Source organism: Bos indicus x Bos taurus, chromosome 25, assembly GCF_003369695.1.
Source record: "Bos indicus x Bos taurus breed Angus x Brahman F1 hybrid chromosome 25, Bos_hybrid_MaternalHap_v2.0, whole genome shotgun sequence".
Classification (NCBI taxonomy): Eukaryota; Metazoa; Chordata; class Mammalia; order Artiodactyla; family Bovidae; genus Bos; species Bos indicus x Bos taurus.
The window spans coordinates 25023904-25050081 of NC_040100.1; the positions used below are offsets into that span (position 1 = coordinate 25023904).

Genomic DNA, 26178 nt, shown 5'->3' on the forward strand with positions numbered 1-26178 from the left:
CTGAAGCTGGAGTGCAGCCCCCAGGCAGGGTTGAGGCAATGCAGACCTCAGATAGCCCAGGTGGACTAGGAGCCATACTCAGTGTTGAGGTACGAGCTGGCCCAGACCCTTTTCGTAAGGAGCGTTTCACGGTTGCGCTGTGGGCGGGTGAGCAGCCTGAGCTCTGAGTGTCGGCTGAGCGCCAGACTGGCGGCCCCAGGCCCCCAAGTGTGTGCTCGGGGCAATCGTGGAAATGTGCGTGTGTATGTGAGTGATGAGGGCGGTAGCGGTGGTGGGATCCTGCACGCAGATCCATGTGAGGGGTGAGTGGACTTGTGAATATGCTTGTGGTAGACGTATGAGTATGTTTGGGGTGGCCAAGAACACGGATGTGGGGCTCATGGTGCATAAAGGGACAAAGACACGTGGCAGGAGGTGGCAGGATTGGAGTGTGCCCAGGCAGGAAGAGCTGCATGGCTGAAGTTGGGGTGTTAGTGATTCTGGAACAGTCTCAGCAGAATCCTCTCTGCACCCTGGATCCAGCACTGGTATACTGTGGGGAAGTAACTGTTTAGAATTCAAGATTGAGAAAGGAGTCCAACAGGGCTGTCTGCTGGCACCCTGTTTGTCTGACCTATCTACCGAGCACATCATGAGATATGCCGGGCTGGATAAGGTACAAGCTGGAATCAAGATAGGCGGGAGAAACATCAACAACCTTAGGTATGTGGATGATACCACTCTAATGGCAGAAAGTGAAGAGGAACTAAAGAGCCTCTTGATGAGGGTGAAGGGGGAGAGTGCAAGAGCCCGTTTAAAACTAAATATTACAAAAAACTAAGATCGTGGCATCAGGCCCCATTACTTAATGGCAAATAGAAGGGGAAAAGGTGGAAGTAGAGACAGATTTCTTCTTCTTGGGCTCTAACATCACTGTGGATGGTGACTGCAGCCATGAAATCAGAAGATGATTACTTCTTGGCAGGAAAGCTATGACAAACTTAGACAGTATGTTGAAAAGCAGAAACACTACTCTGCCGACAAAGGTCGTATAGTCAAGGCTATGGTCTTCCTAGTGGTTGGGTACTCTTGTGAGAGCTGGACTGACCGGAAAGAAAGCAGAACGCCAAGGAATTGATGCCTTCGAAATGTGGTGCTGGAGAAGACTTCTGAAAGTCCCTTGGACAGCAAGGAGATCAAACCAGTCAATCTTAAGGGAAATCAACCCTGAATACTCGTTGGAAAGACTGATGCTGAAGCTGAAGCTCCAGTAGTTTGGTCACCTGATGCGAACAGCGGACTCATTGGAAAAGTCCCTGATGCTGGAGAAGATTGAAGGCAGAAGGAGAAGAGGGCGTCAGAGGATGAGATGGCTGGATGGCAACACCGATGCAATGGACATGAACTTGGGCAAACTAAAGGAGATGGTGAGGGACAGGGAGGAGGGAGGCCTGGCGTGCTGCAGTCCAGGGGGTTGCAAAGAGTCGGACAAGACTGGGCGACAGAACAACAGCTGTTTAGGAACCCACAGTTAGAAAACCTCTCTATGTGTGTTTCTGCAAGTGAATCAACGGAGGAAAGTGTCCGGCGCATCCAGAGTGCTTTTGGACACACTGTGGATGTGGGGGTGGTGGTCCCTAAATGAGGACACTGGAGGGGGCTCGTCTCGGCGCTGCAAGCGGGGAGAAAGGAGCGTGCGCGGGGTTCTGCTTGGAACAATCAGCCCTTGCCGGGACGGGGGCGGGGTTCGGAGGCTCTGGGGGCGGGGCCTCAGGGGGCGGGGCCGCGGCGGCTGCAGCAGCACGGGCCGGGCCAGGGGGCGCCTCGCGCGGCTGCGGCTCGCGACTACGATGCAGTGAGGCCGGACGGGCGGGCGGGCGGGATCGCTGGGCTAGGGCCACGGCGGCGCTGCAGAGATGTGACTCGGGCCGAGGGCCAGCGGGAGCGTCGGCGCTGCGGGGCCGCGGGGGTCGGTGAGTGCCAGCCGCGCCGGCGGGGTGGAGGGCCCTGCGGTGACCCCAGAAACTTTTCCCCCGGTGGACTTGGGAGCGTTGGGATGGGGTCTGCTTCTTGGGCTTTTCTGAGTCCCCCCTCTTCCCCAAGGGGTTAGTCTGCTGGGGGAGTTGGGGTTTCCGGGTTGGAGGACCACAGTTTGGCGGGAGAGAGGAGCCCGCAGACCGCGGGGCAGAGGGCGGAGAAGGTTGGGACCTTAATGGGGCGGGGGCGGTGTTCCCGGACCAGGCTGAGATCAAAGTCTCAGAGGAGGGTCTGGAGGCGATCGCAGATCAGGCAAAGGGCCGTTGGAACTGTAAGGGACTTCAGGCGTGCCCGAGTGACTCGTGTGAGGGCAGCCGCGGGCAGGTCTGGGGGCTGCGTGGCAGGCGCGGGGCCTGACCGCAGACAGGGCAGGCGGAGCCGGGGGCACAAGGGGAGAGCTTTGGAGGTGAGCTGCGGCACCTGCCGTAGGGACTGGGGGTCAAGCTCTCAGCGGGTCGCGGCTACGCACTGCCGGACAAGGAGGGGACACTGCGGGCGAAAAGAGGCAGAACTGGGACCTGGAGCTGGGGTACAAGTGAGGGGCGGCTGCATACAATGGCGCGAGGGTTAGCGTTTGTGTTCCGGCCAGGCTAGAGGCGATGATCAGCCCTGTGCTGCGTCCCCACCCTTTGGGGGACACAGGCTTCCAGTCCCAAGCATCCCGGGACCCCTACCGCCCGCACCCGCCTCGGCCGGAGGGCTGGTTAACTAGCCAGGGAGGGGCTACCGTTGCCACCGAGGACGGGTCCAGCGCAGCCTGTGGGTTCATTCCCCGGCTATGTCACTCCCAGGCCTAGCCAATCGTCCCCCCCCCCACCCCCCAACGCAACTTGTCCCCAGTTCTCTAAGGGGGCGGCTCCTTGGAGCGCGGACAAAGGCCCCTGGAGTGTGGCGGGCAGCGGCGTCCCCGCCTGGGGCCCCGGGCCACGCGCCACATTGGCTGCCCAACTGCGCCAGTATGGGGGGTGGGGGGGACATGAACAGAGCCCAGGAGGAACTGGGGGTCCTCGCAAAGAGGCGAGAAGTGGGGGAGGGGCTTGGCACAAAAGCTTTGGAACTTCTGCCGAGGAACCTTGGTTCATAAGTTTCCCCAGGGATGGAGGCTTTCTGGAGGACTCAAGACGTTGAGTTAAACTGCATGCAAATAGGATGTAAATAGAATGCAAATCGGTGTCTGTTGGTTGGGAGCCCTCCACCCGGCCAGTTTTGTATCTGGACTGTGGAGTGAACTGTTTCCTATCTGTTCCTGCTCTGTCTGAAAAGGGGTCAACTGAGTTGGGAAGGGGAAAAATGGAAGTGGGAAGGAGTCGCCATTTAGGGCACAAGCAGCGAGACAAGCATTCTTGTTAGAGAGAGAAGCTTAAAATCTTGATCGGTTAATGTATTATTTTGGTAAATGGGCCAGCTACACAACTGGCAGATAAGCCCCTGCTCTTAGAGCACTGGGGAGTTGGGTGAACACTAAATAAGTAAATAAATAGTAAGTGGATAGAACTTCCAATTGGGATAAGTGCTGCCAGGAAAATAAAACAGGGTGATGTAAAATAAAGTGACAAGAGTTCTGCGCAGTGAAATTTTAGTGGAGCTTTGCAAGATAGAGCCGCCCCACCCCCCCATCCCCCGCCACTGGCAGATGTTGGGGGAAGACTGAACCAGGCAGAGGGCACTGCAAGTGCAAAGACTGGGAGGTGGGAATGAGCTTAGAGGAACTGAACAAAGGCCATTGTGGCTGGAGCTCATAGGCAGATGTTGAGAGTGGGGGTCTGAAAGGGGATGGCAGGGACCAGCCAAACCACGATTTGGGGGGGCCATGGAAATGAGCTTAGGTTTTATTCTCTTCAATGAATCCTTGGAGGGAGGGTTTGGAGTACAAAGCCATGAGATCTGATTTTTAAAAGCTCCCCTGACCTCAACAAGGAGAGGAAAAGCAGCTCCCCTTTCATTCTGCCTCTGGGGATGGCAAGGCGCCGGGAGCCGCCGAAGCGGACCTGTGGGGACTGCTTTGAATGAGCCTATGCCAGGGATGGGTCAGGTTTTAAAACCCACTTCTCGCTTTTAGGCAGTTTCTGTCCACCCTAAGCAGCCCCCACCCAGAGCCCACGGCTCCATAAACACGTCCACGCAAGAGCTTCCTGGGGGTTCTGAGTTAGTCACATTTTCTTCTCGGAATTACAGCCTGAGAGGAACCATCCACCCTGGAACGGGCAGCCAAGGATTCAATTTGCATTTAAATGATTGCTTTTATTTACAGGATTGGAGCTGCTTTGCATATTCATGGATCACGGAGCCTGTGTTCTGACAACCCTGTTTACTAATGTGTGAGGGTTATTAAATTCAAGGGCTCCCAGATAGTCTGGTGGTCTGGATGGTGCTGGGAACTAAAGATTATGAGATGGTATAACTTGGAAAAGAGATCAAAGGATAAGATTGCAGGTCTGGGAAAGAGTTTTAATGTCAGGAAACCTTGTAACAGTTTAATCCTTCAGGAGCAGGAAATGCACCAGCGGCTCTAAGGGGAGTGGGCAAGGACAGAGTGTGTTGGGGTGCGTGGGAGACAGGCTCCGCAGCCTCATCCTGGCCGTCTGCCGAACATGGGGGAGTCCAACTGGGGCGCAGCGGCCTTGAGGTCAGGAGTCCGGAGCAGTGGGTTCTAGTCCCAGCTCATCCGTCACTTCTAGGAAGCCTCTGGCCAAGTGTCATTACCACTTCCTGTTCCCAACAGGACGCTGAGAATTGTCATTGTTTTTGTAACAAGTTAGGACCCACTGCTCCCTGTCTGCCAGGCACCGGGCTGGGTACTTTCTAAGCACTTTGCACGTCAGCTTTGAGAAAGCAGCACTGTTACTATCATTGTTTTACAGAAGAGACTGAAGGTCAGAGAGGTTAAGTAATGCCCTGTGTCACTCAGTTCTGTCTGACTTCCTCCAGCTGAGGTCTTCCACTCCTGAGGACACGGATGGGAGTGTAAATTCTCTGCCAGGTATTCATTGGTACTTTAGACATGCCCAGGGCTAGGAAAGGCCCTCCAGACCTGCTTAGTTTTTCTCTCCCGTCCATGCTCCACCGCCTCCTCCCCACTTCTTTAGAGAAGGTGGGTTAAAGGTGCCTCTGTTTGCAGTAGCCAAGGGGAAGCAGGTCAGAATGGCATGTTCCAGAGAAGTTTTGTACGTCTTGTATCTCCTGTCATCTGGGTGGGTGGGAAGGTGAGGATGCTGGTTCCCAGGAGAATGGCTGGTGTCTGGTTTCTGGGTGTCTGCCTCTGACTCCTCAGCAGGGGCACCCAGTTTTAGGGCATGCAGACTGGCCTCCGGTCTTCCAGCGCCCAGTTCCCCTCTGGAAAACCACCTGTGCAGTCAGGCCACCATTTAGAGCACCTGCTGCGGGAATCAGGAGAGTTTGGGAGTTTTCAAGGTAGACCACATGAGTTTGAGTAGGCTCCAGGACTTGGTGATGGACTGGGAAGCCTGGTGTGCTGCAGTCCATGGGGTCACAAAGAGTCGGACACGACTGAGCGACTGAACTGAATTGACTGAAGGTAGAACACCCCAGAGGCTTCTCCCCTTCCCACCCCCTCAGGGACTTCTTTTCTCAGTGTGTGATGGTGGAGGCTGGAAACAGTGGTGGACTCACACTTGGGTGAGCCGGTTTCAGTCCCATCACCATGGCAACTGCCCCTCCTGGAACAGGAAAGTCAGAAAAGTTCGTAACCTCAGGGCATTTGCCAGTCTGTTATTTGTTTGACAGACACTTTATATGAGTGCTTCAGTTCAGTTCAGTTCAGTCACTCAGTTGTGTCCAACTCTTTGCGACCCCATGAACCGCAGCATGCCAGGCTATAGTCCTAAACCCTACTTATTATTTTAATCTTCACAAGAACCCCGCAAGTCGGGTGTTATCACTCCCATTTTGCACATGAAGAAACAGGCAAGTAAGGTTAAGTCTGCTGCCCCCGGTCACAAGGTTCTAGCAAATACCAGGGGCAGAATCGGAAACCCAAAGTTCATGCTGCTTGGTGAAGATCAAGGCTGGGAGAACCAGCCCTGCTTGTGGCCTGCAGGCAGGCAGCAGCACTGTCCTCACACAAGGAATCTTGCCTGCATTCTTTCCAGCCTCTGCAGGCCCCAGCTTGTGAGAAATGGAGCGTGCTGCTCCACCACCTGCCGGCAGTTTCTGGCCCCTCGGTGGGGAGAGAGAGCGTGTGTGCGCGTGCGTGTGCGACGCAGGGTATTTAAGAGCATCTGAATGAGTCACATTTCTGGGAGCCTGGCCGGCAGCAAAGTAATTAGTATGTGAGCCGAGTCTTGCACATTCGTCACTTTATTCATTACTCCTTTTGAGGAGCTGCATGCCTACATCCCATGGGTTTGTTGCCATATATTCATCCCATCTCAGTCAGCCTTGCCCTGGGGCTGACTCCAAACCTCTAATCAGGTTTTGTGCAGTTTGGGGATCCTGGAGAGCTCCCTACTTGGCAGGGGGAGGCCTCAGGTGGAGCTGGATGGGGCTTACCTGACAGTGGATGCACTGGAGCCTGAGTGGGGTCTGGGGAAGTGGTAGGAAGGCAGAAGGTGCAGGGCCATGGTTCTGGCTCCCCAGCTGCATATGTTCCTGCTTCTCAAACCTCAGTGCACGCAAGCATCTGAGCACACCTGGAGCTTATCGGAGGGCTGTGGAAACACAGGTGGCCGGGCCCACTCTGGAGAGTCTGCATTTCTTACAAGCTCCCAGGCAATGCTGCTGCTGTTGCCAGCCTGAGGATCAAACTTTGGCTTAAGCCTCAGTCCCCTCCTCTATAAGATGACCGTGAGAGCATCTTCCTACCCTGTGACATGAGGGTTGGAGACCATATTTAATCAGTTCATTCAGCAGCTGGGCCGTGAGCACTGCCCACGTGCCAGGTGCTGGGGAATCGATGCAGAACAAAACAGACAGGAGCCTGGGTGTGGGGGAGACAGACCAAAAGAGTAATAAAATAAAACAATGAAAATTGTGGTACATGCTGCAAAGATAAAGATCAGGAGTATTGGTATAGAGCATAAAGGGGCAAAAGGAACCTAATTTAGATAGACTGGCTAGCAAAGGGCTCAGCCGGTGACATTTCCAGAGCCCTGGTTTGTCTGAAGACCCCAGTAACAATAGTACATTTGTCTCCTGATTCCACGACTTTCTAGCTGTATAGCTTGTCCTAGCTTGGACAAGCCAACTGGCCTGTCTGTTTTATTTCCTGTAAAATGCAGATAGTGATACCACTTGCCTCATGGTGTCATTGTCCAGATGATTAGGTGTTAATGTATGTGAAGTGCACAGCAGAGGGCCTAGAGCATAGTAAGCACTGTGAGAGTTAACAGTCATTATTATATTCACTATGGCAGTAATAGAGAACTCCACAGGGCAATTCTGAATTCCCCAGAAAGCCTAGATGAGCTGGACTCTGCTTCATTATGTGAGGTGGTATAGCCCTCCTTCCGATCATCCCGGACAGAGTTCTGTAGAACAATGACTGTCACCTCATGGGCATCCCTTGCAATGATATGACCTACTCAGGACAACTGAAGCCTTCCAAAGCCCGTGGTGCCTAGATGTTGATTAGCGAGGACTTCCTGGAAGAAGAGGACCACTTCATGTGGGATACATCATAGAACGTCTTTGTTAACAAGTTACATAAACCCATCTCAAAATGGCTTAGTCCAAAAAAGAGAAGTTAATTGACTGCTGGAGGTGCAAAGACCAGGGTATCTGGCTTCAGGCATAACTGAATCCAGCCTTGCAGTGTACTGGGACTCCTGTGCATCGCGTGACGATTTCCTGTGGGCCAGCTTTCCTCCCAGGCAGGTTCTTTCCCTGTGATGGTAAATATGCCCTCTCCAGCTCCAGGTTTATATCCTTTTAGCTTGTTGTTGTTCAGTCGCTCAGTTGCGTCTGACTCTTTGGAACCCCGTGGACTGCAGCACGTCAGGCCTCCCTGTCCCTCAGTGTCTCCTGGAATTTGCCGAAGTTCACGTCCATTTTGTCAGTGACGCCATCCAGCCGTCTCATCCTCTGCCGCCCTCTTCTCCTTTTGCCTTCCTTTCAGCTTATTAACCCCGGTAACAGGAGAAAAACTCCTTCCCAGTTAATTCTAGCAAAAATCCTAAGAGTGATCCTCATGGGTCTGGATGAGGCCAAGTGCCTGTCCCTGAGCCAATCAGTGCGGCCAGAGGGTGGGACAAATGCTTCGATTGGCCAGGCTGGGTCTGAGGCTCACAGCTGGGGCTGAAGGGGGCTCTGCAGAGGAAAATCAGGAGCTCTTTTCAGAACTGGAGGAAGGAGAGGGTTCCATCCTCAGGAATGAAAGCAGAAAGCAAGAGTGTATCTATTTCCCGTGTCAGAAAGGAGTGGGAGCTAGAGACGGAACCGCAGCCAGAAGAAACCACACAATTTCAGAAGCTTGGTTGCCATCTTTATATTTTCTTCACATTGGTTTCCTGTTGTTGTGGAAGGTCAGTCAGGAAGAGAGATGAGCCGGCAGAACCGAGGAATGAACTGGCAGAACCAAGTTCCAACTTGTAGGCAGGTCTGGAGAGAGGAGAGTCCTCTGAGAGTGAGTGGAGGCAGCTAAAGAAAGTCTAGTTCTTGCAAGGAAAGGACCTGGGGTGCAGGCATGAGGTTGAGAGACCTGGCTGGTTTCCTGACTTCTTCCTCATCAAGTCTGTTCTCAAGTGTATAAACCAGGCTTTCTCATCCTCAGCACTGCTGACATGTGGGGCCAGATCACTCTTAGTGTTTGAGGGCCATCTCAGGCATGTTGTTCAGTCACTCAGTCGTGTCCAGCTCTTTGTGACCGCATGGACTGTAGCACACCAGGCTTCCCTGCCCTTCACCATCTCCCGGAGTTTACTCAAACTCATGTCCATTGAGTCGATGATGCTACCCAACCATCTCATTCTCTGTCATCCGCTTCTCCTCCTGCCTTCAGTCTTTCCCAGCATCAGGGTCTTTTCTAATGAGTCAGCTCTTCGCATGAGATGGCCAAAGTATTGGAGCTTCAGCTTCAGCATCAGTCCTTCCAGTGAATATTCAGGGTTGATTTCCTTTAGAATTGACTGGTTTGATCTCCTTGCAGTCCAGAGGACTCTAAAGAGTCTTCTCCAGCACAGGCTGCTTAGCGGCTACCCTGGACTCTACCTGCTAGAGGCCAGTTGCACTTCCCTCCCCATTTGTGACAAGCAGAACTATCCCTAGATATGCCCCAGTGTTCCCTGGGATCACAATCACCCTGGTTGAGAACCACTGGCCTGGAGGTGTGTGGGGAGAGTTGGTGAGAGGACTGATGGTCAAGACTCCAGAAGCACCATCCTCCCTGTCTCCTCCCAGCCGCCCTGAGGGTTGTTGGCCACTGTGTGAACTAGAAAGTCTGCATGCGGTGTGTTCCATTGTCACTTGCTGAGAAGTCTCTTAAACACATTTGCCATTGATGAGAAGTCTAGAGGAAATCCACTATACTGTGTCAGGGGCCAATGGCATTTTGTTCCAGCATATCCAGTTCTTAATTTTTTTTTTTTCTGGGCTTGTTGGTTCTTAAATTTTGATTCCAAGTGTGCTCTTGTGATAAGCAGCTCTGACTAGGACAGCATTTTTTTCCAAAGGTGGTACATTGGGATATGGCAATGGGGATGCAACAGGAGTTCCATCAACAGGTATTCCAATGTGTTGAGCTTTCTTCTGAGTCAATTTCAAGACCTTGGTGAGTCAGTTAAGTAAATAACTTACAGGGAGTATGTAGACAAAGCTTAAATAGCTGAGGTGGCGCTCTCGTGACTGACACGGCATGAAGAGTGATGGGACCAGGAGCCTGATTACCAATGTCTGAGTGCTTGTTTCAGGAGCATGTCTTGTCAGATACCCTCTGTTCCTGCCTCCTCTCATCTCTGGCAAAGGAAGGATCACCCTGTAGCACCATGCTCCTTCTCATTCTGTGGTATCAATAATTTATCCCAGTCAATGGCCTTGCGGCCAAGGCAGGATCAGAGCTGCTCACTATATCCCATCAAGTAGCTGAGAGAGAGAAGTGGTCGATACCACATTTACTTAAGAAAGCCCCAGGGATGTGCTGAACTGCCTGAGAGGTGGCTGGTTACAGCCTCACTGTGGGCGGAGCTAAGTCTGGCTTAAGATGCTCAGAAACACAGCACAGCAGAGCTGGGCAGGCAGGGCTTTCCCAAGGCCAGGCTCCCTCCAAAAGCAAGGACCTGGAGGCAGTGGGTATAGGAGAGCCCTACTGAGAAGTCTCATTCCCACAGTATTTAAGAAGCATCTACTTGGTGTTAGTTCTTCACCAGTGGTGCTCATTCTGTGATTTCCCACCCCGCAGGGAATGTTGGCAGTGTCTAAGAATTTGAGGGGTTGTCACTGCTAGGGGAGAGGGTGTGCTTCAGGCACCTAGTTGGTGGAGGCCAGGGGTGCTGCTCCACCTCCTGCAATGCACAGGACAGACCCCCAAACAAGGGAGGCTCAGACCCAAAGTGTCCGTTATCCCGGGACACCCTGCTTTGTGCTGATGAACAAGACAGTGTCCCTGTCCTCCTGCAGCTGGTGGTGAAGAACGACAGGAAGGGAGGAGAGGAGGAAGGGACCAGAGAAACAAAGTAAGCAGGCAAAAGGATGACAGATGCGATTAGACCTAAGAAATAGACGAGAGACGCTGGGGGGGTGGGGGGTGTGACCTTGGCCAGGGTGTGAGTGGATGACATGAGAGCTGAGACCAGTGTGCGGAGGAGCAGTTTTCCATGAAAGCGGGGGTGGGAGGGGTCTAGGCAGAGGAAGCAGTGGGGGAAGAGGAGACTTGGGTTAATAAGCCCGTCTCTGGCTGCTGGGTACAGTCCTTGGGGGTGTCCTGCAGGCATCTCCAGGAGACGGGGGGCTCCCTGGAGCAAGAGGATGGATTCTCAGATCTTTGTGAGAAGGGTAGGATGTGTGAGGGGAGGGGGAAAAGGTGGAACCCAGGAAGACAGTTGACACTGTGTTTGATATGCTGGGAAGCTTCTAAGAGGGGGTGCTTCTAGGAGCTGAGTGTGTGACCTTGGGCAAGTGTCCCAGCCTCCTCAAGACAGTTGTCACCGGCGTGAGAACTGGCTGTGTCGGGTCCCTGGACGAGGCTGAGTCATCGGTGAGTGTCAGCTGTTAGCACCGAGGGACCAAAACCACAATGCATGTCCTTCTCCCAGCGAGCGCTCCGTCCATGAGCATCTCTTTGAGTCTCATTTTACTCCCTTATTTTTAAAGAGGTCAGACACGGCCTCACGTTCAAAGAAGAAGACAGGGTATTCAGAGAAAGGGAGTCTCCCTCCCACCCTCTCCTCCAGCCACTAGCACTGACGATTCATGGTTGTTTACCGGGCCCAGCCAAGGGGGCAGATGGGGACAGAAATCCTCACCCACTCCTGGTGCCAGGCTGTGCTGCCTGGAGAAAGGGGCTGGTGGTGGGTTTGAAGGGACGTAGGGTCTCCTTAAAGAAGTCAGGGGAGTGGAAGTCTCACCATGAATTGGTCTTCTCCCCCCAACTTTTCTGGAACCTTCGTGGCGGCATCAGAGAGAAAGATGAGAACCCACCAGGCGCTCGCCTTCCTCCTGCTCTTCGTGATTGCCTCCGGGGCCTCTGAGAACGCCAGCACATCCCGGGGCTGCGGGCTGGACCTTCTCCCTCAGTACGTGTCCCTGTGCGACCTGGACACCATCTGGGGCATCGTGGTGGAGGCGGTGGCCGGGGCAGGCGCCCTGATCACACTGCTCCTGATGCTCATCCTGCTGGTGCGGCTGCCGTTCATCAAGGACAAGGAGAAAAAGGACCCTGTGGGCCTCCACTTCCTCTTCCTCCTGGGGACCCTGGGTCTCTTTGGGCTGACCTTCGCCTTTATCATCCGGGAGGACGAGACCATCTGCTCGGTCCGCCGGTTCCTCTGGGGCGTCCTCTTCGCACTCTGCTTCTCCTGCCTGCTGAGTCAGGCATGGCGAGTGAGGAGGCTGGTGCGCCACGGCAAGAGCCCCTCGGGCTGGCAGCTGGTGGGCATGGCCCTGTGCCTGATGCTGGTGCAGGTCATCATCGCCATCGAGTGGCTGGTGCTGACCGTGCTTCGAGACGCGAAGCCGGCCTGTGCCTACGAGCCCATGGACTTCACGATGGCCCTCATCTACGACATGGTACTGCTCGTGGCCACCCTGGTGCTGGCCTTTTTCTCACTGTGTGGCAAGTTCAAGAAGTGGAAGCAGAATGGAGTCTGCATCTTGGTCACGGCCTTCCTCTCCGTGCTCATCTGGGTGGCTTGGATGACCATGTACCTCTTTGGCAACGCTGAGCTACGACAGGGAGATGCCTGGGGCGACCCCACCTTGGCCATCACGCTGGTGGCCAGTGGCTGGGTCTTCGTCATCTTCCATGCCATCCCGGAGATCCACTGCACCATTCTGCCAGCCCCGCAGGAAAACACGCCCAACTACTTCGACACGTCACAGCCAAGGATGCGGGAGACGGCGTTTGAGGAGGACGTGCAGCTGCCACGGACCTACATGGAGAACAAAGCCTTCTCAATGGATGAACACAATGCAGGTAAAGGGGACACTGTCCCACTGGGTTAGGCTGTTCCTCCCAAAAGAGCTCCTTTTCCCCCACTGGGGATCAGGGGCCTTGGGGGTAGTCCTGGCAAATCAGAGTCCACAAACACTGACCCCTGTGCTGAAACTGGCCCCCAGAGATTCAGCATTATCAATTTATTCAGCATGCATGCCTGCATGTATGTTCAGTCGTATCTGACTCTTTGCAACCTCATGGACTGTGACCCTCCAAGTTCCTCTGTCCATGGGATTCTCCAGGCAAGAATACTGGGGTGGGTTGCTATTTCCTTCTCTGGGGCATCTTCCTGAGCCAGGGATCAAACCCGCATCTCCTGTGTCTCCTACATTGGCAGGCGGATTCTTTACCACTGAGCCACCTGGGAAGAGACTTAATTAGCACTTTCAACTAATTTAATGTAAAAAGTCAGGCTCCTGGCCTTTTTTGAAAAGTTGGATCTGGCAGTGCTGGGCTGCCATTCCCACCGGGCACCAGTTGTCTGCAGCTGGCTGGAAGGCCCTGTCTCTTACTCTCCCAGGTGGTGGTGGACTTTTAGGTGGGCATCCATTTTCTTTTCACTACACTCCCCTTGGGCTTCCCCGGTGGCTCAGCTGGTAAAGAATCTGTCTGCAATGCAGGAGAGCTGGGTTCGATCCCTGCGTTGGGAAGATCCCCTGGAGTAGAGCACGGCTACCCAATCCAGTATTCTGGCCTGGAGAATTCCATGGACTGTATGGTACCTGGGGTCGCAAAGAGTCAGACGTGACTAAGCGACTTTCACTTTTCACACTTCCCGTGGCTCCCTGTCCCAGCCACTATAGCATATCAACATCAGCTCCCTGCTTCCTGCCTGTTTGAGTTTGCAGCCCCTGTGCTAGCTGGATGCAGGGTATGGCAAGAGGCAATGCTCACGCTCTCTCCTCTAGCTCTGTCTCCAGGAGTGGATGAATTTGGGCCCTGGAGTCAGAGTCTGGGTTGGGATCCTGCCCCTTCCCAGATGTAGGCTTTGTGTACCCCATAAAGCTGCTGTGAGTCCTGATGTACCAAGGGGCCCCCACGGCGCCTGACTTGTTGAATGTGTATCTTGGTTGGGTTCCCCTGAAAGCAGAGCCTGAAACTTGTTGCAGGTGGTTTACTTAGGAGGTCGCCCCTGCCCGGGAGAAGGAGACCAGGAAGGCAGAAACGCCAGAACAAGAGTGTCAAGAGCTGGTTACCACCTTGGGGAGCTGGGGCTCATTCCTGCCAGAGACACATGTAGAACGAGCCTCAGAATTGATCCTTGGAGGACAGGAGGCTGCAGCATCTGTCCATCAACTCCTATCTCCTGCTGCCATGAATGTCCTCCAGGGCTCCCATAAATGGGCTAATCAAGTTCTATTAGCTCCGTCAACAGAAAAGCAGAGATTCGACAGGCACTTCAGGCAGAGGTGGGATCCCCAGGTGAGCCGAGAAGAAGCAGCAGGCCCCAGCTACCCCTGCTAGAGATGCTGGAGAAGTGTCTCTTACAGTTGTTGCTTAAAGCAAGTCGGCTGCATTCCCAGTACTTGAGATTAATTAAAAGTGCCTTTTCTCAGTTACCTAAAGATTTATCAGGAGCTATAATAATAATAGTAGCAGTAGCAGCCGCAGTAGTAATAATTACCTAGTATAATCGTCATTTTTTGAACACTAGCTACATGCCAGACCCTACTCCTTAACCTGCATTATCGCATTACTTCATCCCTCCAGCTGACGAGGTAGGGTCTGTTATTATCCCCATCTCACAGAGGAGTAAGTAGAGGCTGTAAGAGATTCAGTCTTGCCCAGTGACATAGGAGGTGGCCCCTTCCGAATGCTTGAGTCCTCTTTTCTATGACGCTCACCCAGGTTCCTGGGCGGTGGTCTGGTCATACTGCAGAGTTGGCCTTTTTGGGTTCAGCACAGCCGCCCGCCCCCATAGGCAGGGGGAAACACATCAAGCCCCCAGGTCCTCCAAGGCCACCTGCAGCCCTCCCACCACTGGAGGTGCCCAGCTGCCTCTGCACCCTGCTCCTGCTCAGACCCCCGGGAGAATGACAGACCTGCACCCTGCTCGTTCCCCCTCCCCACCATGGGTAGAATCACAGTCCTGGGGTGGCCTTTATCAGAGCAGTCTCCTTCTTACTGGAAGCCCCAGACCAGCAAGCTTGTGTTTGTCAAGAGATTTGACAGGGATGAGCCACAGCTCTGGTGGGCTGACTCTCCTGGTTGCCAGGAGATGGGGGTCATTACCGGGAGCCCAGAGGGTCCCTCAGGGCATATGATAAGCAGAGGCCAGGCACCTGACCAGTTCTTGGGGTCCTGGTGGAGCCACCTCTTCCCTGGCCTCTCCTGGAATAGGATCCTCTTTATCTGACACTCACAAACTCCCCTTGGACCTTAAAGGTAACAGGAACTCCTGAAATGGTTGTAGAGCTTTATACATTCACTGGGCAATTAGTCTATTGCTTTGTCAACTTCTCAAAGCCATTTATGATCCCTAGAAGGTTAAGAATCATTTTTGTTGAACCTCATGGTCTGGTTTACCTGCAGTACGAGGAGTGGGGTGCTAGAACTACCTACAAGTATTAGGGGCGTCAGAAGTTAAAGACGGCTAACCTTTACTGGGTGCTTACAATGGACAGGTACCATTCTGAGCATTTTAGTGACTAATCTCATTTAATCCTTGCAATAATCCAGTGAGGTCCATCTTGCAGACAGGAAACTGAGACATGGAGAGGCTGAATAATTTGCCTAAGAGGCAGAGCCAGGGTTTGAACCCAGCCAGCCTGGCTCCAGAGCCCACTCTGCCACAGAACTTCTCAAAGCCCTTCAGCGTCCCTCGTCTCAGAGGTGTGTCAGAGCAACTCTGTGCCTTGAGAAGACAGGGATTATCAGTCCCATTTTACAGAGTGGGAAACTGAGTCTAGGAGTGTCCAGCAACTTGTTCAGGCTCACAGTGGAGCAGGGAGAAGGAAGGTTGGGTTTCTGAATGCCCTGCATCCTTTCTTGTGAAAATGCAGTCAGTATGTCATATCCTTGTAAGATCTAGAGATCAAAGTGATTTGGGACCCATGTCAGAACCAGCAGTGCCTGGACTGGCATAGGGGGTGATGGGGCTTACTCTGGGTTCCAGAGCCAAGGACATTGTCCCCCATTCCCCTCTTTATTTTCCAAAGCAAAAATAACTTTTTTATTCCTTTCTGATGACAGAAGATCAACAATAATCAGGAGTTCAGCAAGTGAAAATAATAAAAATTACTCAGAATCCCATTGCCCAAAGGCAACTACTGCTGACTGTTTGCTCGTGTCTTGCCAGACACAGTACCCCCATCCCGCGCGTGCGCGCACACACACACACACCCCAATCCAGCAGAGCAGCTCTTAACCTGTCTGCACATTATAGTCTCTTGGGCAGCTTTAAACAAATTACCAGCGCCTGCCCCCTCAATCTGATTGAGTAAGTCTGTTTGGGCTCAAGTACTGTAGGCCCTGCAAGTGCTTCTAGGATGTAACCAGGTTGAAAGCACTGGTTATCTAAGAGGCTGTCTGCAATGCGCTTGCTTAAATCGACAGTGTATCGCAGAGGGAGGCCTTTCCAGGTCAACAACTGCAGAGCTGTCCTTTTCACGAGACAGAGCTTTCCAGGAGGCACCATAATTTGTTTTCCTGATCTTGGTGGTGGTTTAGTCGCTAAGTCATGTCCGACTCTTGCAATCCCATGGACTGTAGCCTGTCAGGCTCCTCTGTCTCTGGGATTCTCTAGGCAAGCATACTGGAGTGGGTTGCCATTTCCTCCTCCAGGGGATCTTCCCGACCCAGCAATTGAACCCGGGTCTCCTGCATTGCAGGCAGATGATTTACCAGCTGAGCTATTTCTGATCTTAGCTGGTGAGTATTCTGCTTGTTTCTGGCTTTCCATACAAGTTATGCTGGAATAACCATTCTTATCCATTCATCTTTGTGTCCTTGATCAATTACCTCCTTGCAAAAAAATTCCTAGACATGGGTCAGAATCTGTACCTTTCAATCCACATATATACTGCCAGATCCCCCCCTCCCCACAGAAAGGTGGACTGATTTAGTCTTCCCTGAATAACTGTATGAGAGCCCCCATACCCACTTCTTCACCAACCTTGGATATTGTCAGACTTTTTTTTAATAGCCCTGTTTTGCATTCTCCCAAATGTGTGTCCACCAAAATTCACGTGGGCACCAGGCAAAGTCAATCCCCTCGGAAGGCTCACAGAGAGAGAATAAATAGTCATCCTGGCTAGGATTGCCTTTGTTCGAGAAATCCTACTTTGCTGGCTGGGGAATGCCTGGGCACCCTTCCTGGCCATGGTGAGAACAGCTGTTGTCATCTTTGGTCTGACCTCAGCCAGCTGTATTTTAGGGAACCAGGCCCTACACGGGGCCTTACCCGGGAGCTACAGCTGGCGCTGTTTCTCCTGCATTTTAACCAGCCAGCCCTTCAGGCTCTCTACCCTTGAGAGTCCAGCCCTGAGGTCAAGAGACGGGAGGAATATGCCCCAGGCTGGCCTGCAGCTCAGCCTCTGCTGCCTGTTTCCCTCCCCCAGTGGGACCCCAGATATGTAGGACTTCACCAGCCTGCTGTTTCTTAATACGTATCAACAAGGCATGAGGTATGTGACAGAAGATGAAAATACACTGAAGGATATAGCACTTCAGATCACATTTGGAAAGCGCTAACAAGGCGCATTGAATGTTCACCTTCCAAAGGAGCAGGAAGGAAAAGTGTTCTTTCCTCCATGAGGGGATTTGGGCTTTCTGATCTCATTAGGCCAAGGGCGATTTAAACTCTGCCCCTTTGCTGCCCAGCAGAAGGCCTTGTGTCAGCTTTGGGGACAGGACCCAATCTTGCCTCACTTGCAGTGAGAGCTGGCAGGAGAGGGCTGGCATTTAGCCTATGCCCTTAGATTCCTCTTGGGACTCCTTGTGGGTGAGCCCTGCTTGCCTTTCAGAGGGCTCACCTCTTGGTCAGAGTGGGCTGTCAGTTGTTATTCTTGAAAATGCAAGTTAATTAAAAAAAAAGAATCTCATCTGAAGCAATTTAAGTAAACAAAACAACAGCAAAACTAATGTACTGGGGATCAGGCTTCAGAAACGGATAGATCCAGGAGGCTCAAGTGATGCCAAGATCTGGTCTCTCTCCATCTCTTGGCTCTGTTAGAATCACAGCAGCTCTGGACTCACACAGAGTCCCACTGGAGAAAAGGCACGTTTCCCAGGATGCTTGAGTATAAAATCCCAGCGTTAGCTCTGACTGGACCTGATTGGCCAGGCTTAAATCCCATGCCCACCTCAAGCGGGGAGGAGGCAGTTGTAGCCAGTACTCAGGACCCAGAATGTGGGAGGGATGTTTACCAGAGGAGAACCAGTCCAAATAACCACTACACAGAGGGATCGCTGGGCCAGGGCACCCCACAGACACTGACCCGGCTGAGACTTTGTTTCTTTGAAGAGAATGTGAGAGCCACATTCCCCCACTGCAGCTGGCCAGTCTCTGCTTTATGAGGAAAGCTGTGCTGCAGGGTTCTCCCTCTTTTCGAGGAGGTCTTGGCTAGGAATTGGGACTAGTGAGGGTGAGAGTCCAAGGACTCTATGTCCCCGGGACCCTGTCCCCTCTTCTCAGGTCCCCAGGAAGGGCATGTCCTTGTCAGTGTGTGTGTGGGAGCTATTGAAGGCTTGGAGATGCTAAAGCAAAGAGGTTTTCACAAGTCTTTTAGAACATGCGTTAACCACTCTGCCTATGTTTTCTTGGTTCAGTCTGGGCCGATCTGCCCCCAAATGTCACTTAAATTCAAATTGCTCCTAAGTAACTGAGTGCAGTCATTAAAAACATCATATTTGGACCCAAAATAGTGTGATGGTCAAGGAAACCAATTCTCTCTACTTGGATTCAAATGCTGGTTCTTACCAGCTGTGTGACCTCAGGCAAGTTACCTAATCACTCTGTGCCCCATGTAAAATGGAAATACTAAAAGAACCTACTATGCTATAAAAATTAAATAAGATAAGACATATAAAGTATTTTTATAACCAGCCCTGGCTCTTGGTTGGCACTCTGTGAAGGTTAACTGTACTATCAAGGTGATTTTGGTCCCTTCCCCAAGTAATTTAATTTGTAAAAATCCCAAGTCCTCTTACTACTTTTTAGTCAGAAAAAAAAAAAAAAAAAAGACTCTCTTCAGGGAGGACTTTAATTGAGGTTTTTCTCAGCAAAGTAAGATAAGTGCCTTCAGTGAGAAGGAAGATAATGAAGGCGACAGCTCGCAATTGAGACAGACTTTTGTTTTGATTTTTTAACAGTGCTTCTTCTTTCTCTGTTATCTTTTAATAGACTATTTTTTAGAGCAGTTTTAGGTACAGAGAAATTGAACAGGAAGTACATGGAGTCCCCACCTGCCCCATCCCTCCTGGTTTTCCCTGTTATTAACAACTTGCATTGATGTTACATTTGTTGCAATGGATGAATCAATATTGATACATTATTATTAACTCAAGTCCATAATTTGCCTTCTAGAGGTCGCTTTGTACAGTTCTGTGGGCTTGGACAAATCCATGAGGTCATGTCTCCACTGTTACAGTATCACCCAGAGGAGTTCCGATGCCCTAAAAATGCCTTGTGCTCCCCCCAGTGAGTGAGTGAAGTCGCTCAGTCATGTCCGACTCTGCGACCCCATGGACACCAGGCTCCCCCGTCCATGGGATTTTCTAGGCAAGAGTACTGGAGTGGGTTGCCTTTTCCTTCTCCAGGGAACTTCCCGACCCAGGGATCGAACCCGGGTCTCTCACATTGTAGACAGACTCTTTACCGTCTGAGCCACCAGGAAAGTCCCCATTTGTGCTCCCCTCAAACCCCTGCCAATCACTAATCTTCTCACTGCCTCTACAGTTTATACTTTTGCAGAATATTATAGTCGGAATCATATAATGTGAGATTTTATAGCCCACTGCTTTCACTTAGTAATACACATTCATGGTTCATCCAAGTCTTTTTGTGTCATTTGATTTTTCTTCACCAAAAGAGGAAATTTAGATGTATAAAAATACATTGCAAATAAGAAACATCATTTACCTTTCAGAGGTAAAACGAACAGACCTATTTTGCTGCCTTTGCTTCAGATCTCCCTTTTTTCCTGTCTAGAAATGACCCCATCTATAGGCCTGGGGCCCCTCCGTCCTCTCCCGCGTCACTTTCCCAGGAAGATGTCCGACCTCGACCATGAGCCTGGGGCCCAGCATCTCAGGCTTGCCCACCTCTGTGTGTATCCAGAAACCGTGTTGCACAGTATGGTGTTGAACCTGACGTGGATGGCACTCAGCAGTGAGCAGGTCTTTTGTCGGAAGAGACCTTGTGAGAGATGCAGGCGCTGTCTTTGTCCCCCATGGCCCTCTGGGGGTGCGGGGAGAGGCTCCACCCCGGGTCCCCTCCCCGAGAGCTGCCTGCGCCCTGGATTCGGCAGACTCCCCAACCCCACTGAGATGGGTCAGGCTCCAAGAGAACCCGAGAACAAAGCGCCTTTGTGACTTTGTTTTGAATCTGGCTTGTGACAAAGGGGAGGAGCGGGGAGGGGACGTGTGCCTGGAGCATGGTGTTGATGCAAGGGAAGAAAACAAAACTCAAAACTGTGTCTTTTTTGTGTGTGGTGTTGCCTGTCCCTCCCTCAGCTCTCCGAACTGCAGGATTTCGCAATGGCAGCTTGGGAAACAGACCCAGCGCTCCGTTCAGAAGCAACGTGTATCAGCCAACTGAGATGGCCGTTGTGCTCAACGGGGGGACTGTAAGTATCAGGAGGTGATGTTCTGGCAGGAAGCCTTGGAGTGGTCAGCGTTGGGGGGCAGCTTCGACAGGGACACACCACTCTGTGGAGGCTGCTCACGGGGCTGCAAAGAGAGCAGCTAACGTCGACACCCCTCGCAGCTAGGATGCATGCAGTGTTCCATTTCTCTTCTTTCCTCTCCACCCACTTTCTCCATGCATGAGACATTTCCCTGTAGTTAGTTGACCATCTGTAGATCATTTGAACGAGTCCCTGTTTCTTGGGGCTCTTGTACCCAGTGAATTCTCTATTTTTCATCGTACAGGAGGTGCCCCTACCCACGCTTTCCTTGGGAAGTGACTTTTAGGAAAAGCCCAGAGTTACAAAACCCTGGCAGGTTTTGCTGGCATCCAACCTAGTTGAGCCTCCTGCCCCATGCCCCAGCTGGGTACCACGTTCCCCCCAACCCCCAATCCTTAAAAGATTTCTTAAGAAATTGACGTGATTATCATTTCTCTCCCACAAACACAAAAACAGATACTATCTGATGCCAAACAGACCTTCAGCAGAATCGTCATCATTTACATTTTGCCTCTGTGCAATTACATCATTTTGTTTCTCTAGCGGTCCAAAATTGCACTCTCATTCCCACATTTAATTTTCAAACATAGCTACATGCTTCTTTCACAAACAACACATGAACCAGTTTACACGTGTAAATTGGATTTCCATTCTTTATATCATGTGCCAATTCCATAACTCAACCTGAACTTTTTTATTTTCAATGTGAGTCAGAGATGGTCTTTGGTCTCTAGAGGAAACTTGGGTTTTCCTGGCCTTTGACTGGTATGAGAGGCATCATTTGCACTGGTATGGCAGGGGCTCAAAGCAATAGGCTCACGGGTTGCAGTCATGAAGAACACCAGCCATCCGTGGGCCTGTTTGTCATTGGGTACCAAGAAAATGCTGAATTTCAAGCATTTGACCTATGGGTTTTAATAAATTTTGTTAGAAAACAGCCCCACCAGTCATTCGTAAACCCTCTGTGTCCAGTCAAGGCCAATGTGCATAAAAACACCCTGGACTTAGAAAGCGATGTGGGTTCTGGGTAAGGAAACGTATTTGTGCGGGTGCACGATTATAGAAAAGGGGCAGACAGCCTTCCCAGGAGCAGAGTATTGTAGGTAACACACAGGGGTTGCTGCTTTTCTTGGGAATTATTCAGCGCTTTAGGAAAAGGCAAGCTAACTTAGCTTTGGTACATTGTTAACAAATGGGTTTCTGACATTGACTTTGCAAAGCTGAGTTCTTAGTGTGTTATTCCTGTTTCCAGATCCCAACCGCTCCGCCAAGTTACACTGGAAGACACCTCTGGTGAAAGACTTTAAGTTCCAGAGAATAAGAGTCTCTCTTACCAATTTTATTCCCTGGTCGTGTCTTTCTTGAGGGAGAAATCAGTAACAGTAGCTGAACAAGGCCGCCTCGCAGCCAGGAGATTTGGAAATCCTAGACAAGGGGATTTCGTGTAAATGTGAACACTGCTGAACTGAAAAGCTAACACCAACTGCCCTCCCCGCCCCTGCCACACACACACACACACACACACACACACACACATAATACCAAACCAACCTCAAACCCCGCAAACTAAAGCAAAGCTAATTGCAAATAGGATTAGGCTCACTCGAAAATGTGGCTGGGAAGACTGTTTCATCCTCTGGGGTAAGAGCAGAACTGCGTTCACAGCCAGCAGGCCAGGCCAGTGTTGGTTGAGCACGGAGAGCCCCACACCATCACCCCTCCCCAGCAAGGGCTAGACCCCAGGTGGCCTCTTGGAGACAGTCATTTCACTGAGGAAGGCGAATAGGGGCTTTCCCACTGCCCTGCCTGTGGGTTTTCACATTTCAGGGGGGTCAGGAGCAGTGGAGGAGCTGGTGCGTGTGATTCCGAGGCCCAGCCCAGCTGTATCAGGGGAAGAGCTTTATGAACAGTGGTGGAGGAAGCCTGGCATGTGCCAAAGAAGAGAAGGCAGTCTGGGAGTTGAAGGGACCGTCACACTTAGAAAGTAGCACCCAGCCTTTGCTCCTTCTCTGGGCCTCTTGCTCTGGCATCATTGCCAGGAAGCAAGCCTGCCTGCCTCCAAGGGGCAGTTTCCGACTGGAGCAGCCGTCTCTCCCCTGATCACCCTTCCCTCTTCCCACCTCATGAGTATTCCTCCAGCCCTTCCCCACCTGTCCCGCCATGTCCATTTCAAGGCTCACGTGGAGCCAGCAGCTCAAAGCCCCGTGGCTTGGCCAGGGGGTGGATGCCGGGGTGGATTTTCCACGATGCTGTCACGTGGCAGGGGTACCCCAGGGTGGAGAGGCAATGCCTGCTGCCTAGCAAGCAGTGAGTTCTTGGGTCTTCTCTGCGGACGTAGTGAAAGGTCCAGGGTCGGGTGGAGCTCATGAGGGTTTCTTGCTGCTTTGGGAGGGCGTGGGGGACATTTTTGTCTCGGTTTTCTGCAAGTCTCATGAAAATGGTTCTCTTCCAAGCCCATTGTTTCTGTCATGGTTTCCATCTGTCCTAAGCAAGTCATTCCTTTCTTTGGCATTTCAGACATCTCGGCCATTAAAAGCCCCATGTTCTCTGCACTGTTTGGCCAGCATAATCGCAGGCAATGATTCAAAGCAAAGAGTTTTAACCTGACGGCATGGAATGTATAAATGAGGGTGGGTCTTTTTGCATATACTCTAGTCACTGTATTGCTTTTTTTTTTTTTTTCTATAAAACAACCCATAAGCCTTTAACCTTTACAGAAAATGAAAAAGGTTAGTGTTTGGGGGGAAACTGACCTCTTCAAAAGCCAATATGTCTGAGCTGAGTATGTTTTAATAAACCTTCTGATTTTTCTTGAGGCCCTAGTCTGCTGTGTCCCATCCTCGCCCTCCCCTGTCCCCATCCTTGCAAAGCACCCAGGTAGGGAGGCCAATCTGGCCCCCGTGTGGCCCTCCTCCAAGGTAGCCCATTTCCACATGTTGCCAGCAAGGGGAAGAGGGGGCATACCCGACCCGGGGAAGCAGGGAAGCACCCACCCACCCGGAGCACGTGCTTGCTTCTAGAGAGTCAGATCCGAGACCTCTGTGCCAGGAATGCCTCTGGGGTCGGGGGCGGGGGCGGGGTGGGGGACTGCCACGGGAAGTATTGGGGTAGAGGGGAGAAGCTAAGACCTGGGCTGGGGTTGGGAGTGCGGGAGGATGCATGTGGACCTAGAATTCTGAAAATCACAGAACTCTCTGAACACCTCGGTCCAGTCCGGTGAAAAGCGGCCACGATACATGTTCTCATGCCAGGAAACAGTGGCTCACCCCCGCTCCCTGGAGTCCTTCGGAGCTCTCTGATCCCATCAGGGGCTCAGGCTGCAAGAGCCCCCACCCTTGCAAAGCGGAGAACTCACACGATCATGTTCTAAGTTCTTGGTGGTCTAAGCATGCACGGTGAACACAGCAGAGATGACTCCAAGCGGAAAGCAATGTTTCACCACCGCAAAAATAGAACTGGCTTTGAGCCACAAGAAACCTCACTTAATGAGACCTTTTTCTTTTCAAGTTTCTGATAGTTTTTTGCGCTTCTGGGTTTTATTTTATTTTGGCTTTAAGGTCAAGAGGGGGCTGAGTGCTCTCCCAGTGGAGGTGGGTGGGAGGCAGGGAGTGAGGGGGAGGGCAGTAAACTGTTCTCTTTCTAAGGACTTCACCTGAAGGGTATGAAGAGACATCTTTGCCAAGAGACGGTGGCAGCCCCCGCCCCCACTGAGTGAAGTTTAAATACAAAATTAAATGGCACCGCTGTTTCAGATCTGTTGTAAACAAGACGTTGGGGAGAATGACCGGGAAGGAGAGCTTCTGTGATCAAAACACCTCATTGTAAGCACAACGCTTTCCAGATCCAGTTATCAAAATCACCTTGGGACTATAACAGCCACTCTTCCTCCCCTTTAATAGGAAATGGTTATTCTGTGCTGGACTCCTCCCCTGGAGATGGAAGCGGGGAGGGAAGGAGGGAAGGACAGACTGGGAAGTTCTGTGTGTCTCAAGGGTTGCAGATTTGGTTGTTGCAAGCTGGGCATCCATTGTTTTAGCACAGTTTCTGTCAGAGTCCAGGGATCATGGGCAAAGTTGGGGTGGTCTTCCTGGTTAGGCAAGGCCGAGTTGAACCCTGAACCGAAAGGGAGCATTGTGGCTTTTATAATCCAATGATGCAATGATTATACCAGCTTACAGGAGTTCTCAGCAGGTGCTTTTTATTAATTGATAAAGAGCTAAGGCTCGTTTTTGATAGATAATATATATTTATTAAATGTATTAATGTGTGTTTTATAATGTACCTTTATCCTCCCCTGGCTGACTGTTGCATACTTAAAAAAAAACATCGTTAAAGAAATTTCAAGACAATCAACATGTATCATAAATGACTGTATATAATAAATATTACAGATTTAAAAGGTTGTAAAGCATGGGCAGATAGGTTTTATTTTCAAAATGCTATTCTTAACACAAAAAAATAAAGGCTTTACTATTTACTTAAGACGTGTGGTAGCTTGTCAAAACAACTCCATACAACTGTTTGGCTTTCAGATCCGCCTGGAGGCTAAGTCTGTGGCATTTTGAATGGGAAAACCCGTTCAAAACTGGGTAACAGCAAACTGTGGGACAATTGAAGATAATAATTCAGTTTACCCATGAAATGAGGAATTTTCTATAATGTTTTGGAGCATAGACAACAAAACTTATTTATCTGTTATAGGTGCCTGTATTTAAGCACCTCATCTTGCTAGGTTTGCAGTCAAAGTTCAGGGTCAACCTCCTTGTGAAAGGATCACAGGCAATGATGTCTTCTTTTTTTTTTTAAGCATGCTCAGCGGATAAACTTAAACCCGCTGCAGAGGTTTGGGACTTTGTTTTAAACATGGATCTTTGCAAAGGCGACCAAAAGTGGGGAGCTGGTAACTAGAACATTTCAACATCCCTTGGAAATAGAGTTTGTTGTACAGTTTAGCAGTGGGTGGTGCAGAAGTAGATTGCTGAAGAAATAGATGAAAGAATAAAATCGGGGGATAATGTAGAAAGTTAAAACTACTACTTTTTTATGATAAACTATTTGCACTACAATATGTTTGCGACAAAAAGACCCTTATCCGAATATACCAGATCTAGTCCTTCAAGAAAACATGACAGCGGAAGCATAGCTAGAACACTGTCCTCCAGGTGGGTAATTGGAGCTTAGAGTGGGAGAGACGCCGACAGCTGTTAAGGTTGTGGAGTCTTAGCTGAGGCCTCTTCCTCATCCTCCATTTTGCATTTCACTGCAAAGAAAAGAAGGAGAAAGTCAGGGCTGATTTATCAACACACACCTAGACAGAAGTGGCACCTGGACACCGCAAACTTTGATACACGGAAGTCAGTTGCTTTGAATCCCACTGAGCGCCTGCAATGGTTCTGAGCCCACAGATCCACCGGGGAAGAACACAGGGCCATTGTCCTCCCCTGGCAGCACCTGAGGTTTCAAAGAAACTGCACAAAATGTTCACAGCTGTTCTGAGTTCAGTTCAGAAGAAGGTCAAAAGTATGCTTGGCAGGTCAGGGGCACTAAGGGAAGTTTCACTAAAGATGATGACAGATTCGAAGCTCTCGATTCAACCGAATCTATCACCACTCACCCTGTTCCCCCCACCACCCAAAATTAAAAACTCAGGACAACACTGGGGTCAATGCACGGCCAGAAGAGAACCTTTTCTTGTCTTTCATGGACCGGACG

The 26178-nt window shown here is 51.1% G+C and overlaps 2 protein-coding genes across 3 annotated transcripts in view; one reads left to right on the forward strand and one right to left on the reverse strand.

The window, feature by feature from the left end:
- Positions 1-1766: 1766 nt before the first annotated feature.
- GPRC5B (G protein-coupled receptor class C group 5 member B) lies at positions 1767-23282 on the forward strand. Of its 2 annotated transcripts, none has more exons than XM_027528180.1 (4): positions 1767-1952; positions 11585-12598; positions 20294-20406; positions 21719-23282. In XM_027528180.1, the coding sequence occupies exons 2-4, from the start codon at positions 11593-11595 to the stop codon at positions 21761-21763; spliced, it is 1164 nt and encodes a 387-aa protein (XP_027383981.1). In that variant the 5' UTR covers positions 1767-1952; positions 11585-11592; the 3' UTR covers positions 21764-23282. The 2 variants fall into 2 exon arrangements, with proteins under 2 accessions (XP_027383981.1, XP_027383982.1); XM_027528181.1 differs by lacking the exon at positions 1767-1952 and adding an exon at positions 11069-11161 and having other exon boundaries at positions 21719-23281.
- IQCK (IQ motif containing K) overlaps positions 23134-26178 on the reverse strand; it is a 163301-nt gene continuing 160256 nt past the window's right edge. Inside the window, exon 9 of the mRNA XM_027528183.1 lies at positions 23134-25726. Coding sequence (XP_027383984.1) covers positions 25671-25726 — 56 coding nt within the window. The 3' untranslated portion in view covers positions 23134-25670. The remainder of the gene's footprint in view (positions 25727-26178) is intronic.

Coding starts and splice junctions, on each gene's coding strand:
- GPRC5B (XM_027528180.1), top strand. CDS start 11,593: ATGAGAACCCACCAGGCGCTCGCCTTCCTCCTGCTCTTCGTGATTGCC. Junction 12,599..20,293: donor AATGGATGAACACAATGCAG/GTAAAGGGGACA, acceptor TCCCTCCCTCAG/CTCTCCGAACTGCAGGATTT. Junction 20,407..21,718: donor TTGTGCTCAACGGGGGGACT/GTAAGTATCAGG, acceptor TCCTGTTTCCAG/ATCCCAACCGCTCCGCCAAG.